The 14,371-nt window shown below is 43.6% G+C and overlaps 1 protein-coding gene and 1 long non-coding RNA gene across 2 annotated transcripts; one reads left to right on the forward strand and one right to left on the reverse strand.

Moving 5' to 3' along the window:
- Nucleotides 1–229: 229 nt before the first annotated feature.
- On the reverse strand, nt 230–2,663 carry LOC307215300. The gene is made up of 3 exons (XR_013838442.1): nt 2,518–2,663; nt 1,262–1,422; nt 230–393 (listed from the first exon to the last, which is right to left on the reverse strand). It is a non-coding gene; the product is annotated as an uncharacterized lncRNA (long non-coding RNA).
- Nucleotides 2,664–3,139: 476 nt separating this feature from the next.
- Nucleotides 3,140–13,939, forward strand: TAGLN3 (transgelin 3). Its single transcript, XM_079974456.1, has 5 exons — nt 3,140–3,496; nt 3,836–4,017; nt 5,054–5,228; nt 11,484–11,586; nt 13,398–13,939. The coding sequence occupies exons 2-5, from the start codon at nt 3,838–3,840 to the stop codon at nt 13,537–13,539; spliced, it is 600 nt and encodes a 199-aa protein (XP_079830582.1). The 5' UTR covers nt 3,140–3,496; nt 3,836–3,837; the 3' UTR covers nt 13,540–13,939.
- Nucleotides 13,940–14,371: the final 432 nt, after the last annotated feature.

The raw sequence follows: 14,371 nt of genomic DNA on the forward strand, positions 1-14,371 counted from the left end.
GTTTAATTTTTATTCAAGTAGAATAAAAATAAAAATAGAGAAAGCCAGTGTGGTGTAGTGGTTCAGAGCGGTAGTCTCGTAATCTGGGGAACCGGGTTTGCGTCTCCGCTCCTTCACATGCAGCTGCTGGGTGACCTTGGGCCAGTCACACTTCTTTGAAGTCTCTCAGCCCCACTCACTTCACAGAGTGTTTGTTGTGGGGGAAGAAGGGAAAGGAGAATGTTGGCCGCTTTGAGACTCCTTCGGGTAGTGATAAAGCGGGATATCAAATCCAAGTATGCCAGAATTCAGAATTCTTCTTTTCTGCCCCTGTCACCAATATACAGCCACATATATAAAAGTCACGTTCCGTTTCCTTCTTCTTTTTTAAAGTACATATTCAGTATGTCTGGCCTTGGGAGGAAAAGAAAGTAGCATTTCAGCTTGGAACATTGATTTGCAGAGGCGCCACACTCCACTTAGCATTGGCACTGGTTAAAGAACTACAAATCTCATCATCCCTGGCTATTGGCCCTGCTTCCTGCAGCTGCCTGGAGTTAATAATTCAGAACTTTTGGAGGGCCAAAGGTCCTCCACACCTGCTATAGAGCCCTCCCCACCAAGAGAGAGAGTGCTCTTTCCTTGAACATAGGAAACTGCCTTACACTGAGTCTGACCACTGGTCCATCTAGCCCAGTATTGTCTACACAGAGAGCACGTGGCTCTCTAGTGTTTTAGGCCCTACCTGGACATGGCAAGGATTGAACTTATTGCATGCAAGGAACTCTACCACTGAGGTGTGGCCCTTCCAAATGCATATAGTAAGTATTTTTATTTTTCTATTAAATTTGTATACCACCCTTCACCCAAAGATCACAGGGCAGTTCACAACATAAAAGATAAGGTGACGGCTATTCATTTGTTGACTACAATCCTTACAGTGTGACTCATCCTGTTGGAAGTGGATCTGAAGTGACAAAGGACAAATAACCTTCCACTGCCATGTTCTAGAGTTGTATGAATTAATTCAAAGGAAATGCAGTGCATTAAAATCCCTTTTGTATTACAGGGATACTAGAATAATAGACCCTCTTCATAGCTTTCTTTTCCAGAACAAAAAAAATGATTTTTATCAGTATATGCAACCTAGCTGTTTGTACACGATTGAGGCCTCATTTCTTTATCACGAACAGCATGCTGTGTGTGCAGTAGGGTGAGCTCTAAGAGAGCTGAGTTACATAAGAAAATTTTTCAGGCGACTTATTTAAAAATAAATACATACCAGTACACAATATGAAAATCTTGCAGGGAAATGAGGTCACCCACTGAATTTTTCATGTATTCAAGTCAAGCCAGGAGAGTCTGAGAATTATATAAGCCAGAGAGCTCACGTCTTGAGTATCTGAACAGTCGGGAATGTATGGAACAGGCTTGGCTGCAAATCTGAAAAGATGAAACATAGAATGACTATATATGAAATACATGACAGCAGTTCTCTCAAGCGGCATGAAAAGGGAGAAGGAAACATGATCAGCATACTCATGTGACGAACCTTTTGCTGGACTCAGGACCAGCCCTACCATTAGGCAGAGTGAGACAGCTGAGTCATCTCAATGGCAAATAACTGTGTTTGTGTAGAAGTGGAAACCCCCAACCATTTCTCCTGAAGATGCTGACGTTTTCCTTCTGTTGAAGGACAGAGTTTCAGTTGCCAAGTTGGTGGGCTTCTGTAATTGAAAAGGAGGTGCTGTCTTGTCCTTCGCTTCAGGACTGGATATCTGAATGCTTTCCCCATATGCAAGGGAGGAAAACACACTCACATACCTACAAAATGGATGTTGTGGGGAAGAATTCTCCCTTTGCTAATTTTGCATGGCGGGAGCTTTCAAAACATATAGAGGAGCCTTCAAAGCATCATTCCCCAAGCTTTCGTCTGAACCAGTACAAGCAAACATTTTGGTGTGAAGTTGGTGTGATGCCTGCAATGCAAGCAATAGAATGAGATCCTCTGGTCTAAGTTAAGCAGGCACAACCCATGGTGGTGTCAAAGGCCATTGAATAATCAGCTGGTACTATAGATAAGCTAAAAGGGATGCGGGTGGCACTGTGGGTTAAACCACAGAGCCTAGGACTTGCTGATCAGAAGGTCGGCGGTTCGAATCCCCGCAACGGGGTGAGCTCCCGTTGCTTGGTCCCTGCTCCTGCCAACCTAGCAGTTCGAAAGCACGTCAAAGTGCAAGTAGATAAATAGGTACCGCTCCAGCGGGAAGGTAAACGACGTTTCCGTGCGTTGCTCTGTTTAATCAGAAGTGGCTTAGTCATGCTGGCCACATGACCCGGAAGCTGTATGCCGGCTCCCTCAGCCTATAGAGCGAGATGAGCGCCGCAACCCCAGAGTCGGTCATGACTGGACCTAATGGTCAGGGGTCTCTTTACTTTTACCTTTACTATAGATAAGCAGGACTGAGGTGGTCACCTCAGGTTAGGTATAATGAAAGGCGAAGAAATTGCTAGCTATTTAATTTACTATTATCATACCATTACATTTGCAGACAGAGATGCTGGTGGGCTTTTCTTCCTCAGCTGCCAAGACACTTGTCCATTTGATGTCCTGGCCTTCAGTGCAGTGCATCTTGCCTTCAGGGTTGGAGTGCCATTTGCTGTCTCAGCTCAGGCAGCAAAGCATCTTGGGCTGGTCCTGAACAGCTGCTGTTGCAACCCACCATGCACCTTTGCTTGCTACCCACAGCTCTGCATATGACAAAGCTTGCTTAGTCAGAACTGGAAAAGTTCTAGACTTTTGAAGAATGTGGAATATTCTGTCCGGCACTGCATTGCAGGGAATTGGGGTGGAGGATGGGGAACTCTGTCCTCCTCTGAGATGGCATTTAGCAGCTTAGCTTTCTTATTTCCATTCAAGCAGATTAAAATAGTCACTTTCTTTGAATTTACACTGGTGATTTTTGCTGTTTATTGACAATACGTCTTTGCTGCTGTTTTACGGGCTCTGTTCCATGCATTTTCTGCAGGTTTGTCTTGGGTTTAAAGAAGCCAGCACCGAACGGATGTAATCGGGAGAGTATTTTTAATAGCAATCTTCCTGGGCACCATGACAACGGCTGCAGCATAAGAACGTAGAAGTGAGTACCAAAGCCTAGAATACAAGGAGTGACAGCAGCAGAAGTGTGTGCAGAGGAGCAGGCTGCAGAGGATTGAGATGAATAGGGATCCTTTACTGGCCATGACAGAATAGGAGGGCCTCTTTAATAGCTCTTAGCAACGCCCCTGCTTTGACCCTCCTCATCTGTGAGGAAAATCAAATCAATACAGCCTTCTTCAGATCACGATGCTCCCACAGCAGCAGTTCCAGGAGCAGCAGAGCATCGCAGCAGCCTTTGACTCTTCATAAATTTTACCAACATTTCTTGCTTCGATGGTCTCCGCATTTCTGGACCCAGATCACTGCTGAAAATCACCAGATCACCTGCGTCACTGAAAGTCTATTCCAAGTTGTCCTGTAATAGACCTTTTTTTTTTTTGGCCTTCTTTTTGCTTTTAATTCCTTTGGATTTGCTGGCAATTGCAATGTTAATATGAAATGCTTACATCTCTTCCTAGCAACGACAGAAATTTCACTTGCAGCCGAAATGTCAGCTTTGATGATTTCATGCAAGCACACACAAACCCTTTACTGGCATCACAATTTATGAGGCTTTTGATTTTGATTTTTTTTTGTAATGCATTTGGGATTGTGTAGTAATCCCTTTCCAGGATGTTCAGAATAGATGCTGGGTAATAGATGCTCAGCGCTTTGCACCTCTTGCAAATTAAATAAAGTGGTTTTTCTTCTTCCTAGAGATGGCCAACAGAGGACCCAGCTATGGTTTAAGCCGAGAAGTCCAGGAAAAGATCGAACAGAAATATGACACAGAACTGGAGAGTCGGCTGGTGGACTGGATTATCATACAGTGTGGTGAAAACACAGAGCATCCCCCTCCAGGAAGGCAACATTTCCAGAAATGGTTAATGGATGGAACAGTAAGTAATAGTCTGATGTTGCATCAATAATAATAATGTGTGCTTTAAGATTTGCTCCGTAACTTTTGCCCTCTGCAGCTCCTTTGGAGAAAGCTAATCAATTACCTTGGACAGTGTTTCCCCACCCCCCCACCCCCGGCAACAACCCTACTTCCATATAAACCCTATAGAACAAAGTAATATTTAGGGATTGGAATTTAACTTTACATTTTACCAAGAGTATCCATTTCATTTCTAGACTGTCTTTCTCTTTTAGGACAATTAAAATATTTAAAACAATTGCTTATTATGATCAGGAGGTTTTAGAAACAATAGCCAGTATATGTGCATAGAGACAGATGGGCAGATTATATAATTCGGTAACTATTTCTCTGACAATTAGAAGAAGAAGAACAGATTTGCTTTTATTTTTTTAGCTGAGCTTTTAATACCAGGTTTATCTTCTTTAGAAACCAGTCAGTGTTGGTTTTTAAGAAGAAAAGAAAAAGTAAAATGTGCTTATGCTACATTCCTGATCTGTTTTTGTAAACATCCTGAAGACTTTAAATGACATGTTGGATTAAAAAAACAAAAACAAAAACCAAATAAGCACAAAGATGCTGTCCTTTGCCCTGGAGATATAAGACATGGGAAATTATTGAGCCTCTGTCATTGTGTTTTTAACAGTATACCAAATGGAAGCACTTACAGTTGGACTCCAGCTACCGTTTTGCTCTCCCACACAACTGTCAATTGTTATGTAACCTTTAGCGAATGATTTGATTTTGTCCGCCTGAGTACATCCATGCATGTTTGGTCCAGCTGCAGGAATGGAAGCTTTGGCTTGCATTTTTTTTAAAAAAACTTACTTGCTTCTAACACATTCAGAATTATTCTCAGTTGTTATTTGATTTGATTTTTGAGAAGATTTCCTTCTGTGAGTGACACCAGAGCACCCACACCATAAACTCAATAGCGTGTACATGTTGTCTTTAGTCAGCTGGAACTAATTGATTTTTCCCCCTCTTCATTTCTGCTTCTATCTTTAATCTCCCAGCTGCTGTGCAAGTTAATAAACAGTTTACATCCCAAGGGGAAAGAACCCATTCCAAAGATCACAGAATCAAAGATGGCTTTCAAGCAAATGGAGCAAATTTCCCAATTCTTGAAAGCGGCAGAAATCTATGGAATACGAACAACAGATATTTTCCAGACAGTGGATTTATGGGAAGGTACCAATATCCATTTATATGAGCTTTTATTGAAGGGACAATTGCCTTCTTTATATTACACTACTTAGACTGATGCTAATCATGCACGTCTCTAGGGTGGAAATTCCCTGATGTCATTATCTTTCTCTTCTGTTTCTGTTGTGTTACAACCATGTTTTTCCCAGCTTGTTATCTTCTCTGAGAGATTTTAAATTTTTTCCAGGAGTTTATGACATCTTTTGTACCAATCCATAACGGAAAAATATATCACTTTGATGGAAACCTATCAAATCTAAGAGAAAGGGTAGTTTCTATAGAAGGTTCAGCAGAAACTGTGGTAATATCCAATTTTCACTGTGAATAGTATTCCCACAACAGTGTCCATTTTCATGCTTGAGTGAGGCAGAGGAGGCTATCTAAAATAACCTAGTCAGGGCAAACTGTTGGATTGGGCCGGGCCTGGACCTGGACCTGGACCTGGACCTGGACCTGGACCTGGACCGGAACCCCAAATCTACATGGTCTTACTCCATCGCTGGAAGATGGGCCAATTCACAGCTAGCATTTAGGCCAAAGATAGGGAGACTATGACCCTCCATTGTTGAATTCCAATTCCCATCAGCCCCAGTCAGCATGGTCCACAATAAGGTTTCTGAAATAAGGAACACTGTCTATTTCTATGCTGCTGTTATGCTCTGGAATTAAAGCATGCTCCTAAATGTTAGAGGCCATCTAGTAACATTGAATAGAAACCTGAATGTTCATACTCATACTAGAAATATCCACTAGCAAAGTACAGGACTTCTTTTAACAACTTATTGATCAACCACTAGTTCTCTTCTTGCCAATAGCAAGCCCAAACTGTTAATCATGTTGTCCATTACTTTCTGGAAGGCCCATAAGTCTGTTGTAGGGCAACTGCTTTGCCTGTAGAAAGTTCTGAGTTCAATCCTCAGCATCTTCAGATATGAGCTGGGAAAGACTTCTTGTCTGAAACCCTGGAGAGCTGCAGCCAGTCAGTGCAGCCAATATTAAGCAAGATGGGTCAATGGATCTGACTCAATAGAAGACAGCATCATGTGTTCCTACCATGAACAACATGTGTGCATTTTGAAGATGTTTGTCCAACTGTCTGATCATATTATAACTCAGAAACTCAAAGGAAGAGAGGTGTACAAGTCATGTACAGCATACAGAGAATTCTTGAACTAAATTTTGCTAACACTTCAAGCTTTGGTCAGAATTTTGGGTTAGGAGATAGGATTGAGAGACATTTGCGATTTAGGCTGCAATCCAAACCTCGCTTCCCTTTGCCGGTGGGGTTGTATGGAGCAGCGAAACCACCACCACATCTGTAGTCCTGCAATGCACAGTGGGTGGGGAGCAGGCAGATCACTGAAGCAGTCTGGGAGCTGGTGCAGTGATCAGGTCCTAAGCCATTGCATGACAGCAGTGGAATCAGCTCAGGGTCCAATCCATCCAGGGTCCACACTGGCTCAGTCTCTCTCAGTCACCCGTGGAATGCCTTCTTTTAAGGCTTTCCACTGGCACCCACCAGCAGGAATTTTGCCAGCGGCCTACCCACCAGCTGACACATCCAGCAGGTAGTAGGAGGCTGGCTTAGCTGGGCAGAGGGATATCTCTGTTCATTTCAACCCCAGTCAGTGGGACGCAAGGAGGGGATGCAGTGCTTTGGCCACTAGTGTTTTGCTTGTTTTCTGAGCTCAAGATTGCAACATCTTTCATTTTCACCATCTGATTCAACAGTTTCCCTCCATCTTTGATTTGTTTTCCCTTCCTAAAACTCACTCTCTTTGGAGGACTAGAGTTAGCGTCAACCCATGTGATGATTTGAATCCACTTTACACAATGAGTTGTTACCCAGAACCTCTACTTGGTGTCTACGTATGTACACCTTCCAGAAAAGTAGCCATGTTAAAATCTTTTCACGCATGACATTTTTCTCACATGGAGCTAATCCCTGTGTAAGAAAAAGCATGCATGCAGCAGCTGTCTAATCTGTGTACATGATTCAAGACAAAAACACAAATCAGTTTTCACAACCAACTCATTCTTCCATTTTCTTTGGTTTTGATTATTTTCTATTTCTTAGTCCTATGTAGCAATCAACAAACCATCCACTTCCCCTCCTTTCTGTTCATTCTGTGTTTTAAATTAGATTATGAGCCTGCAGGCTTGTCTAACCCATTTATTGTGACTTTTGCATCCATGGTCCTTTTATAGATATGTAATGACGATAATGGCCAGGAAGGCTTGAGACAGCGTCAGCTGAAAGCCCTAAAGAGTGTGGCTACTAGTTCTCGGGGGAGAAGGCTGAAGCATGCTCTTCTTCCTGTGGCTGAAGTCCTTTCTTGGGCTTACTTACACATTGCCCCCCCCCAAGAAAAAGGCAAATTGCATGTGCTAATTTTTATGTATTTGCAAATAATGACTATAATTTACACAGAAATACAATACTAAAAGGGGCGTGGCTGGCGCTGTGGGTTAAACCACAGAGCCTAGGACTTGCTGATCAGAAGGTCGGCGGTTCAAATCCCCGCAACGGGGTGAGCTCCTGTTGCTCGATCCCTGCTCCTGCCAACCTAGCAGTTCAAAAGCACCTCAAAGTGCAAATAGAAAAATAGGTACCACTCTGGCGGGAAGGTAAGCGGTGTTTCCGTGCGCTGCTCTGTTTTGCCAGAAGCGGCTTAGTCATGCTGGCCACATGACCCGGAAGCTGTACGCCGGCTCCCTCGGCCAATAAAGCGAGATGAGCGCCACAACCCCAGAGTCTGCCAAGACTGGACCTAATGGTCAGGGGTCCCTTTACCTCTACAATACTAAAATAGGGTAGATAGGTGACCCGTTTGCTTGCTTGGTCCAGGTGCTAAATCTTGATGTGAAACTTCAAGGACGCTGCTCTCCTCCCTTCGTGTAGGATCTTTATCTGTAAGCTGAACTTGGACCAAACTTGGACCTCCTCAAAGAGAGGATTATGTTCTGTAAAGTAAGACATATGGCCCACCCTCTCATTTCCCTTTTGCTTCCATGGGGCAAGTTAGGGAATAATCCTACTGGAAGCTGGTGAAAAACATGCAGGTGTAAAACAAGCTCACATAAAGTAGCACCATACCCAAACTGCATTCAGCAATGGAGCTGCTGCTGCTACTCTGCCAAACCCTGGCAGAGGGGAGCCATTAAACCTGTGTTCTCTGCCAGGTTGCCTGATTATATGACTGAGTGGAACAGGCTTAGGATCCAGCCTAAGTCTGCTCTCTCTGGTGCTTCCTCTACCATGACCTTGGAGTGTCCCTTTTTGGGGACTTACACTGGCCTCAGATCAGTGAGTTTCACCTCATTTGGGACGGGCAAGTTATGCCAGCATATCTTTGACTGAGCCAAGGTTGGAAACTTCATGTCAGCTGAGCCTGGCTGAGCAAATGGACACAGAATATAGAGAGCTGAATTTAAGATTCAGAAAATGGGTAAATGGGAGAGCTAAAATTTATGGATTTGCCTTTCCCCAATTATAATTATTATAAGGGACACGGGTGGCACTGTGGTATAAACCACTGAGCCTTGGGCTTGCCAATCAGAAGGTCGCGGTTCAAATCCCTGCAACGGGGTGAGCTCCCGTTGCTCGGTCCCAGCTCCTGCCCACCTAGCAGTTTGAAAGCACGTCAAAGTGCAAGTAAATAAATAGGTACCGCTCCGGTGGGAAGGTAAACGGCATTTCCGTGCGCTGCTCTGGTTCACCAGAAGCGGCTTAGTCATGCTGGCTGCATGACCTGGAAGCTGCAAGCTGGCTCCTTCGGCCTATAGAGCGAGACAAGCGCCGCAACCCCAGAGTTGTCCTCGACTGGACCTAACGGTCAGGGGTCCCTTTACCTTTACCTAATTATAGAACAGGGGTAGGGAACCTGTAACCCACCATATAGTGGTGGGCACCAACTCCCATAAGCCCCAGTCAGCATGGCCAAGCATCAGCAGATGATGATAGCTGCAGTCCTGCCATGTCTGGAGAGTCACAGGTCCCCCAGGCCTGCAAGAAAAGCTTAGAACAGAACTTGAAGATCCTGGGTGTATTTATTCATCATTTGTTGATCTGGAGTTCTGAGTTCCTGAACTGTACTGAGATCAACTACTTGGGACAGCCATTTTCAAGCCATGATTTGCAGTGTGCTATAACAGAATGTAGGGCTGGAAAAGGCTTCTGCTTGGGCCCTTTGCAGGAGTTTAATATATGTGCATGTTTGTGGAACATTGTGGGTACAGGCTCCACTCTGTGTGTTCATTAAAGCATCTGTGCTCCTGTTCATTCAACAATACGGTATGTGTTGGATGGAATGAGGAGCTTGTTGCTATGATGCTCTCCCCTCCATATTTCTGGTACATGTTTTGTGTTTGTGTTTTATGTTTATTACATTTATACACCACACTTTCTTCCAAGGAGCTCAAAGTGGTCTACATGGGTCTCCTCCTCCCCATTTCATCCCTACAACAACCCTGTGAGGTAGGTTAGGCTGAGAGACGGTGACCGGCCCAAGCTCACCCAACGAGCTTCATGGCTGAGTGCAGATTCAGTTTGGGGCTGAAATTAAGAAATCACTTAGGAATTTATGGTTGGGGTGAGATTTGATCTAAGACACCTTCCCAGTTTAAAGCTCAGACTCCTGGCTCCCACACCAGCCTAATTGAACAATTGATTGTATTTCTATGCTGTTTCCGATTCAAACAAATCCTCAGACTGCTTGCAAACAATAAATAACAATAACAGAACAGAACCTCACAAGTACAGCATAAATCAAATAATATAATTAACAAATTATTGGTAAAATGACTTCCGCTCTGGCGATCGTCAGCAGGGTTGCACCAGAACGTCCTTGTGCCAGAGCGCTGGACCAAAAAACGAGACATTCCAGGATCCAAACTGAAGCCAGGATTGGCTTCTGTGATCCAGGATAGCCTGCTTAAAATGAGACACAGGTATTTGGAAGCATTGTGTGGCTGCAGAATATAGCCATCAATGGCCCTCGCCTCCTACTTTAATGCTACCTCTTTCTGCTGCCCCAGACTATCGCCCTGCCTTTGTTAAATGAAGATAGCAAAAGCTGATTTACTTTGGGACTGCTGTGAAGATTAATGAGTTGAATGATGTTTCTAACAAGGATTGGTATGAAATCAGTGGCAGCCTATTTCCACAATAAACACAGTCACTTTCCTCTGCAATAGCTCCAGCAGTGATTTCTCTTTCCACATGCTGCGCTCCATGGTTTTCAATATTGTTGTGCCACTTTAGATTTGAGGTTAAGTGGGGTCATGCATCAGTCTCTCTGCAATTAGGTCAGTTTAAGGCCCCATCTGCACTATACAGAGTTCCTTGGGAAGAGGGTTTGACTGTTAAACCTCTTCGGGAATCTTAGCTCTGTGAAGGGAACAGGGGTCTCCTAACAACTCTCAGCTCCTTTAACAAAAGACAGGATCCAAGATTCTTTGGGAGAAGCAGGATTGTTTAAAGAGGTGTGATACAGCTTGAGATGTATGGTGGAGATGCAGACTAAGACCAAGCTTTGCAAAGGGAAGCATTTTTATGTGGAAGGATTGGCTTGCTAAAATGGGGAGACTGAGGGATCAGTGTAGGGTCTGGTCTTGACACAAGGAAGGGATCTGACTGGTAGTGGAAGGGCAATGAGTTCACTGGACATGGAGCAAAGTGTGAGGCATAAGCAGAGAAGGCATATGACCGGTCCTAAGCTAAGTGTGCTGTAAACAGAGATATACACAGAATGGGCAGGCCCAGACTTCAGTATTCATAGCTTTAGGAATTAGGGATGAAGGAGAAATTTCATTCAATTCACCTTTAGGGGCAAACTTATCTAATTCCAAAAACAATTCATCCTCCAAAATTCACACTTCTCCAAATTTTACAATGTCAAGTAGCATGCATAGAAATGTGCACAGTAGTGTAAAGTGTTGGGGGGGGGGAATGTATATATTGGTGAAAATAACACCCCAAATTGCACTGTATTGGGGGGGATTTGCAGAACTACCCCAGTGTCAACTGCAAACCATGCCACAGTTTGCAAGGTGAAAGAAGCAGCAGTTCTGGGTGAGGGAAACCCTGTTGGTGCCCATGAGACCCGAAGATAAACAGAAAACATAATGGGATAACAAAGCCTTGGGGATTTCTGGGATTGTGGTGTCTATACAGTACTGCCAAAACTACAACCGAACTACGTAGCAGTAAAGAATCTCTCTCTTCCTCTGCCTTTCTAGGGAAGGACATGGCTGCTGTACAAAGAACTTTAATGGCTTTGGGCAGTGAAGCCGTCACAAGGGATGATGGATGCTATAGAGGGGATCCAGCCTGGTTTCACAGGTAAGGATCTATAGCTCTTCCCTGGAGCCCCTGGGGCCATGTTTTGGGTGTAGACTAAATGTGTCAATCAGCACCAAATTCACCGTTTTCTGAATTCATATTGTCAATCTTTGAGCAGGGTGGTTCCCAAACCTCCATCCCCCACCCACCCCAATGGGTCACATGGAAATTGCTGAGAGTTTTGGTGGACCTCTTAATTATTTTTCTGTTGTTGTAGGAATTCTAATGCACTGGGAGGTATGGCCTGAAATTGTATTTTTACTAGGGCTGCTATATGTCCAGAATTTGCTGGACCCTCTTTTTTTTTTTTTTTTGAGATTTTGCTAAAAAAAAAAGGTTCCACAACTTTGGCCAATTTTTTTGAAATATGGCAACCCTAGTTAATGGGTTAACCAGAAAGTTGGTGGTTCAAGCCTATCCAGGGGCTGCTGTGGGCAGGATTATGTTTTAGCAAAATCTCAAAAAAGAGAAGTTTTTGAGGTATTTTTTAGGGAAATTCACCAAAATCTACATTTCCAACATGGGTTGCAAAACATCTGGATTTTTCTGGACATTTAAGTGATTTCTGCCTGGGCGCTGTTACAGTCTGCTGAATCTCGGCTACGTCTGGGAAATTCCGAACATATGGCAACCCCACATTAACTGACCCATTGCATCACATAATATAGTCATCTAATTGTCTACAGATGATTCTAAACTTCTAAATAAATTTCTAAATAATTTCCCACTGTATTCATATGTGAAACCAGCAGGAGGAAGCAATACTCCAGAGGCTGACTGAATATTGGAGGTGGGATGAAGAAAGAGTGCTATGAAAGATTGTCATAAAAAGGCTGCTAGAATTACGGCACACAAGGCCCTTTTTCAAATTCTGATAAGCAGTTTCATCCCCCTAAGATAATTCCAAAGACATCTGTATTCATAATCAAATAAATGTATTGCATGCTGTGTGCTTTTAAAAATGGAGCCTCTCCTCAAAGTTTTGTTGTTGAACTCTGTTATCTGATTTGTGCAAATTAATCGGCAGCTGTGACTAAATCATCCAGAACCTGCAATGAAACCTTTTTTAAAAAATATAAAAAGCAAATATACACCAGTGTAAGAGAGCCAACTTTTCTGGACAACTCATTGCAGAGTTGGCATTTTATGCATTTTGTAACACCAGCTCCTGGGACAATGGTGCTCAGTCTTCAACATTCTTGCCTTAATCTAGCAGATCATTTGGGCATCCACTTAAGTGTTTTGCTGGATGGTGGCCAGATTACTTAAGACCTCAGCCATTGGGAAAGCGTTATATTGATTTGGCCATGCTAAAAGATTTTTTCCCCTCTATTTTGTGGGCATAGCTAATGCATCAACAGCAGCAAACCCAGGAGATCTAGTTTTCTGGTCTTTAGGGTGGATGAGAACCTTTCTAAGAAGGATCAGAAGCTGTCTAAATTCTAGAACAGCCTTCCCCAGTCTGCTGCCTTCTAGATACGTTGGGACTCAGCAGTGGCACAATAGTCAGGGACGATAGGAGTTGTAGTCCAATTGAAAACATCTGGAGGACACCAGGCAGGAGGAAGGCTGCTCTAGTAGGAGTCTTTCTCTGATCATGCCCCACTTGCTTTGCCCTTTTCTGTCCTCTGGATGAGAGCAACAGCACTTACTGTACCTGTGTTCCTTTTTAAGGAAAATGAATGCGAGGAATTAAAGCCCAGAACATGTACCACTTTAGATCTGCTTCACTAATCCACCTAAGTGCTCAAAGCGATGTGCAAATGAGAACTAATTTCAGGCTTGTCACATTTACAAATTCTTCTTCACAGGAAAGCACAAAAGAACCGGCGAGGGTTTTCGGAAGAGCAACTTCGTCAAGGACAGAACGTCATTGGTCTCCAAATGGGGAGCAACAAGGGAGCATCTCAGTCTGGGATGACGGGATACGGCATGCCAAGACAGATCATATAGGTCACATTCTCCACCTTTAAACACACACTCACACAATCTACAGCATGGCCTGACAGGGGGGAAAAATATAGCTGGTTAATGTTCATGCTAAAAAGAAAAAAAATCTGCTTCTAAGTTTTCCCTTCTAAGATTTTTGGATTTCTTTTTCCAACTGCAACCTTTCAACCTGAAATGTGGACCTGTGTGCTTGATGTGTACCACTTCGCACAGCACATTGATGCCCTGTGATGTTCGTTTCTGAACTATGCAAAGACTGTTTTTCTGTATTTATTTGCAGTTTGTTACCTTCTGTACTTGTGGCTTATTGAACTTGCTCTCTTGCACCTCGGCAATCTTCTTCTCCACTCTACTGGTGAAATAATTTGCTCTTCTAAAAATAAAAATAAATCAGGGGAAAAAACAATCTGGAAAAAGACTTGCTCTGTAAAGAGAGAAACACAAGGCTTTCTGTAGAGCAAAGCCAGGGTCTGATTTAATTGTTCCAAGAGGCAAGGAGGGAGAATATGTTTTGCAGTGTTTGATACCAATGAGAAGAATGTGCCTAACTTTGAGCTCTAACGGGCTGTGATGCTGATGAGGATGATCCCAGTAAGGGGGGGGGGGCACCAAACCTGCAGCTTCAACCAGGTGCTATATGTCCAGATCTGCTATACCAGGGATGGCCAACAGGTAGATTGCAACCTACTGGTAGATTGTGGGGTGCCTGTGGTAGATCACAGTAGATTGGACTGCTTCCACTCCCCCCCCAAAAAAACAACAACTTTGAGCTCCCCCCAAAAGCTCAACAACTTTGACTTTCTAAGAAATGCCCAACAACTTTGGTCAATCCAGT

The sequence above is a fragment of the Podarcis cretensis genome, assembly GCF_951804945.1.
Source record: "Podarcis cretensis genome assembly, chromosome: 4".
In the NCBI taxonomy this organism is placed as follows: domain Eukaryota; kingdom Metazoa; phylum Chordata; class Lepidosauria; order Squamata; family Lacertidae; genus Podarcis; species Podarcis cretensis.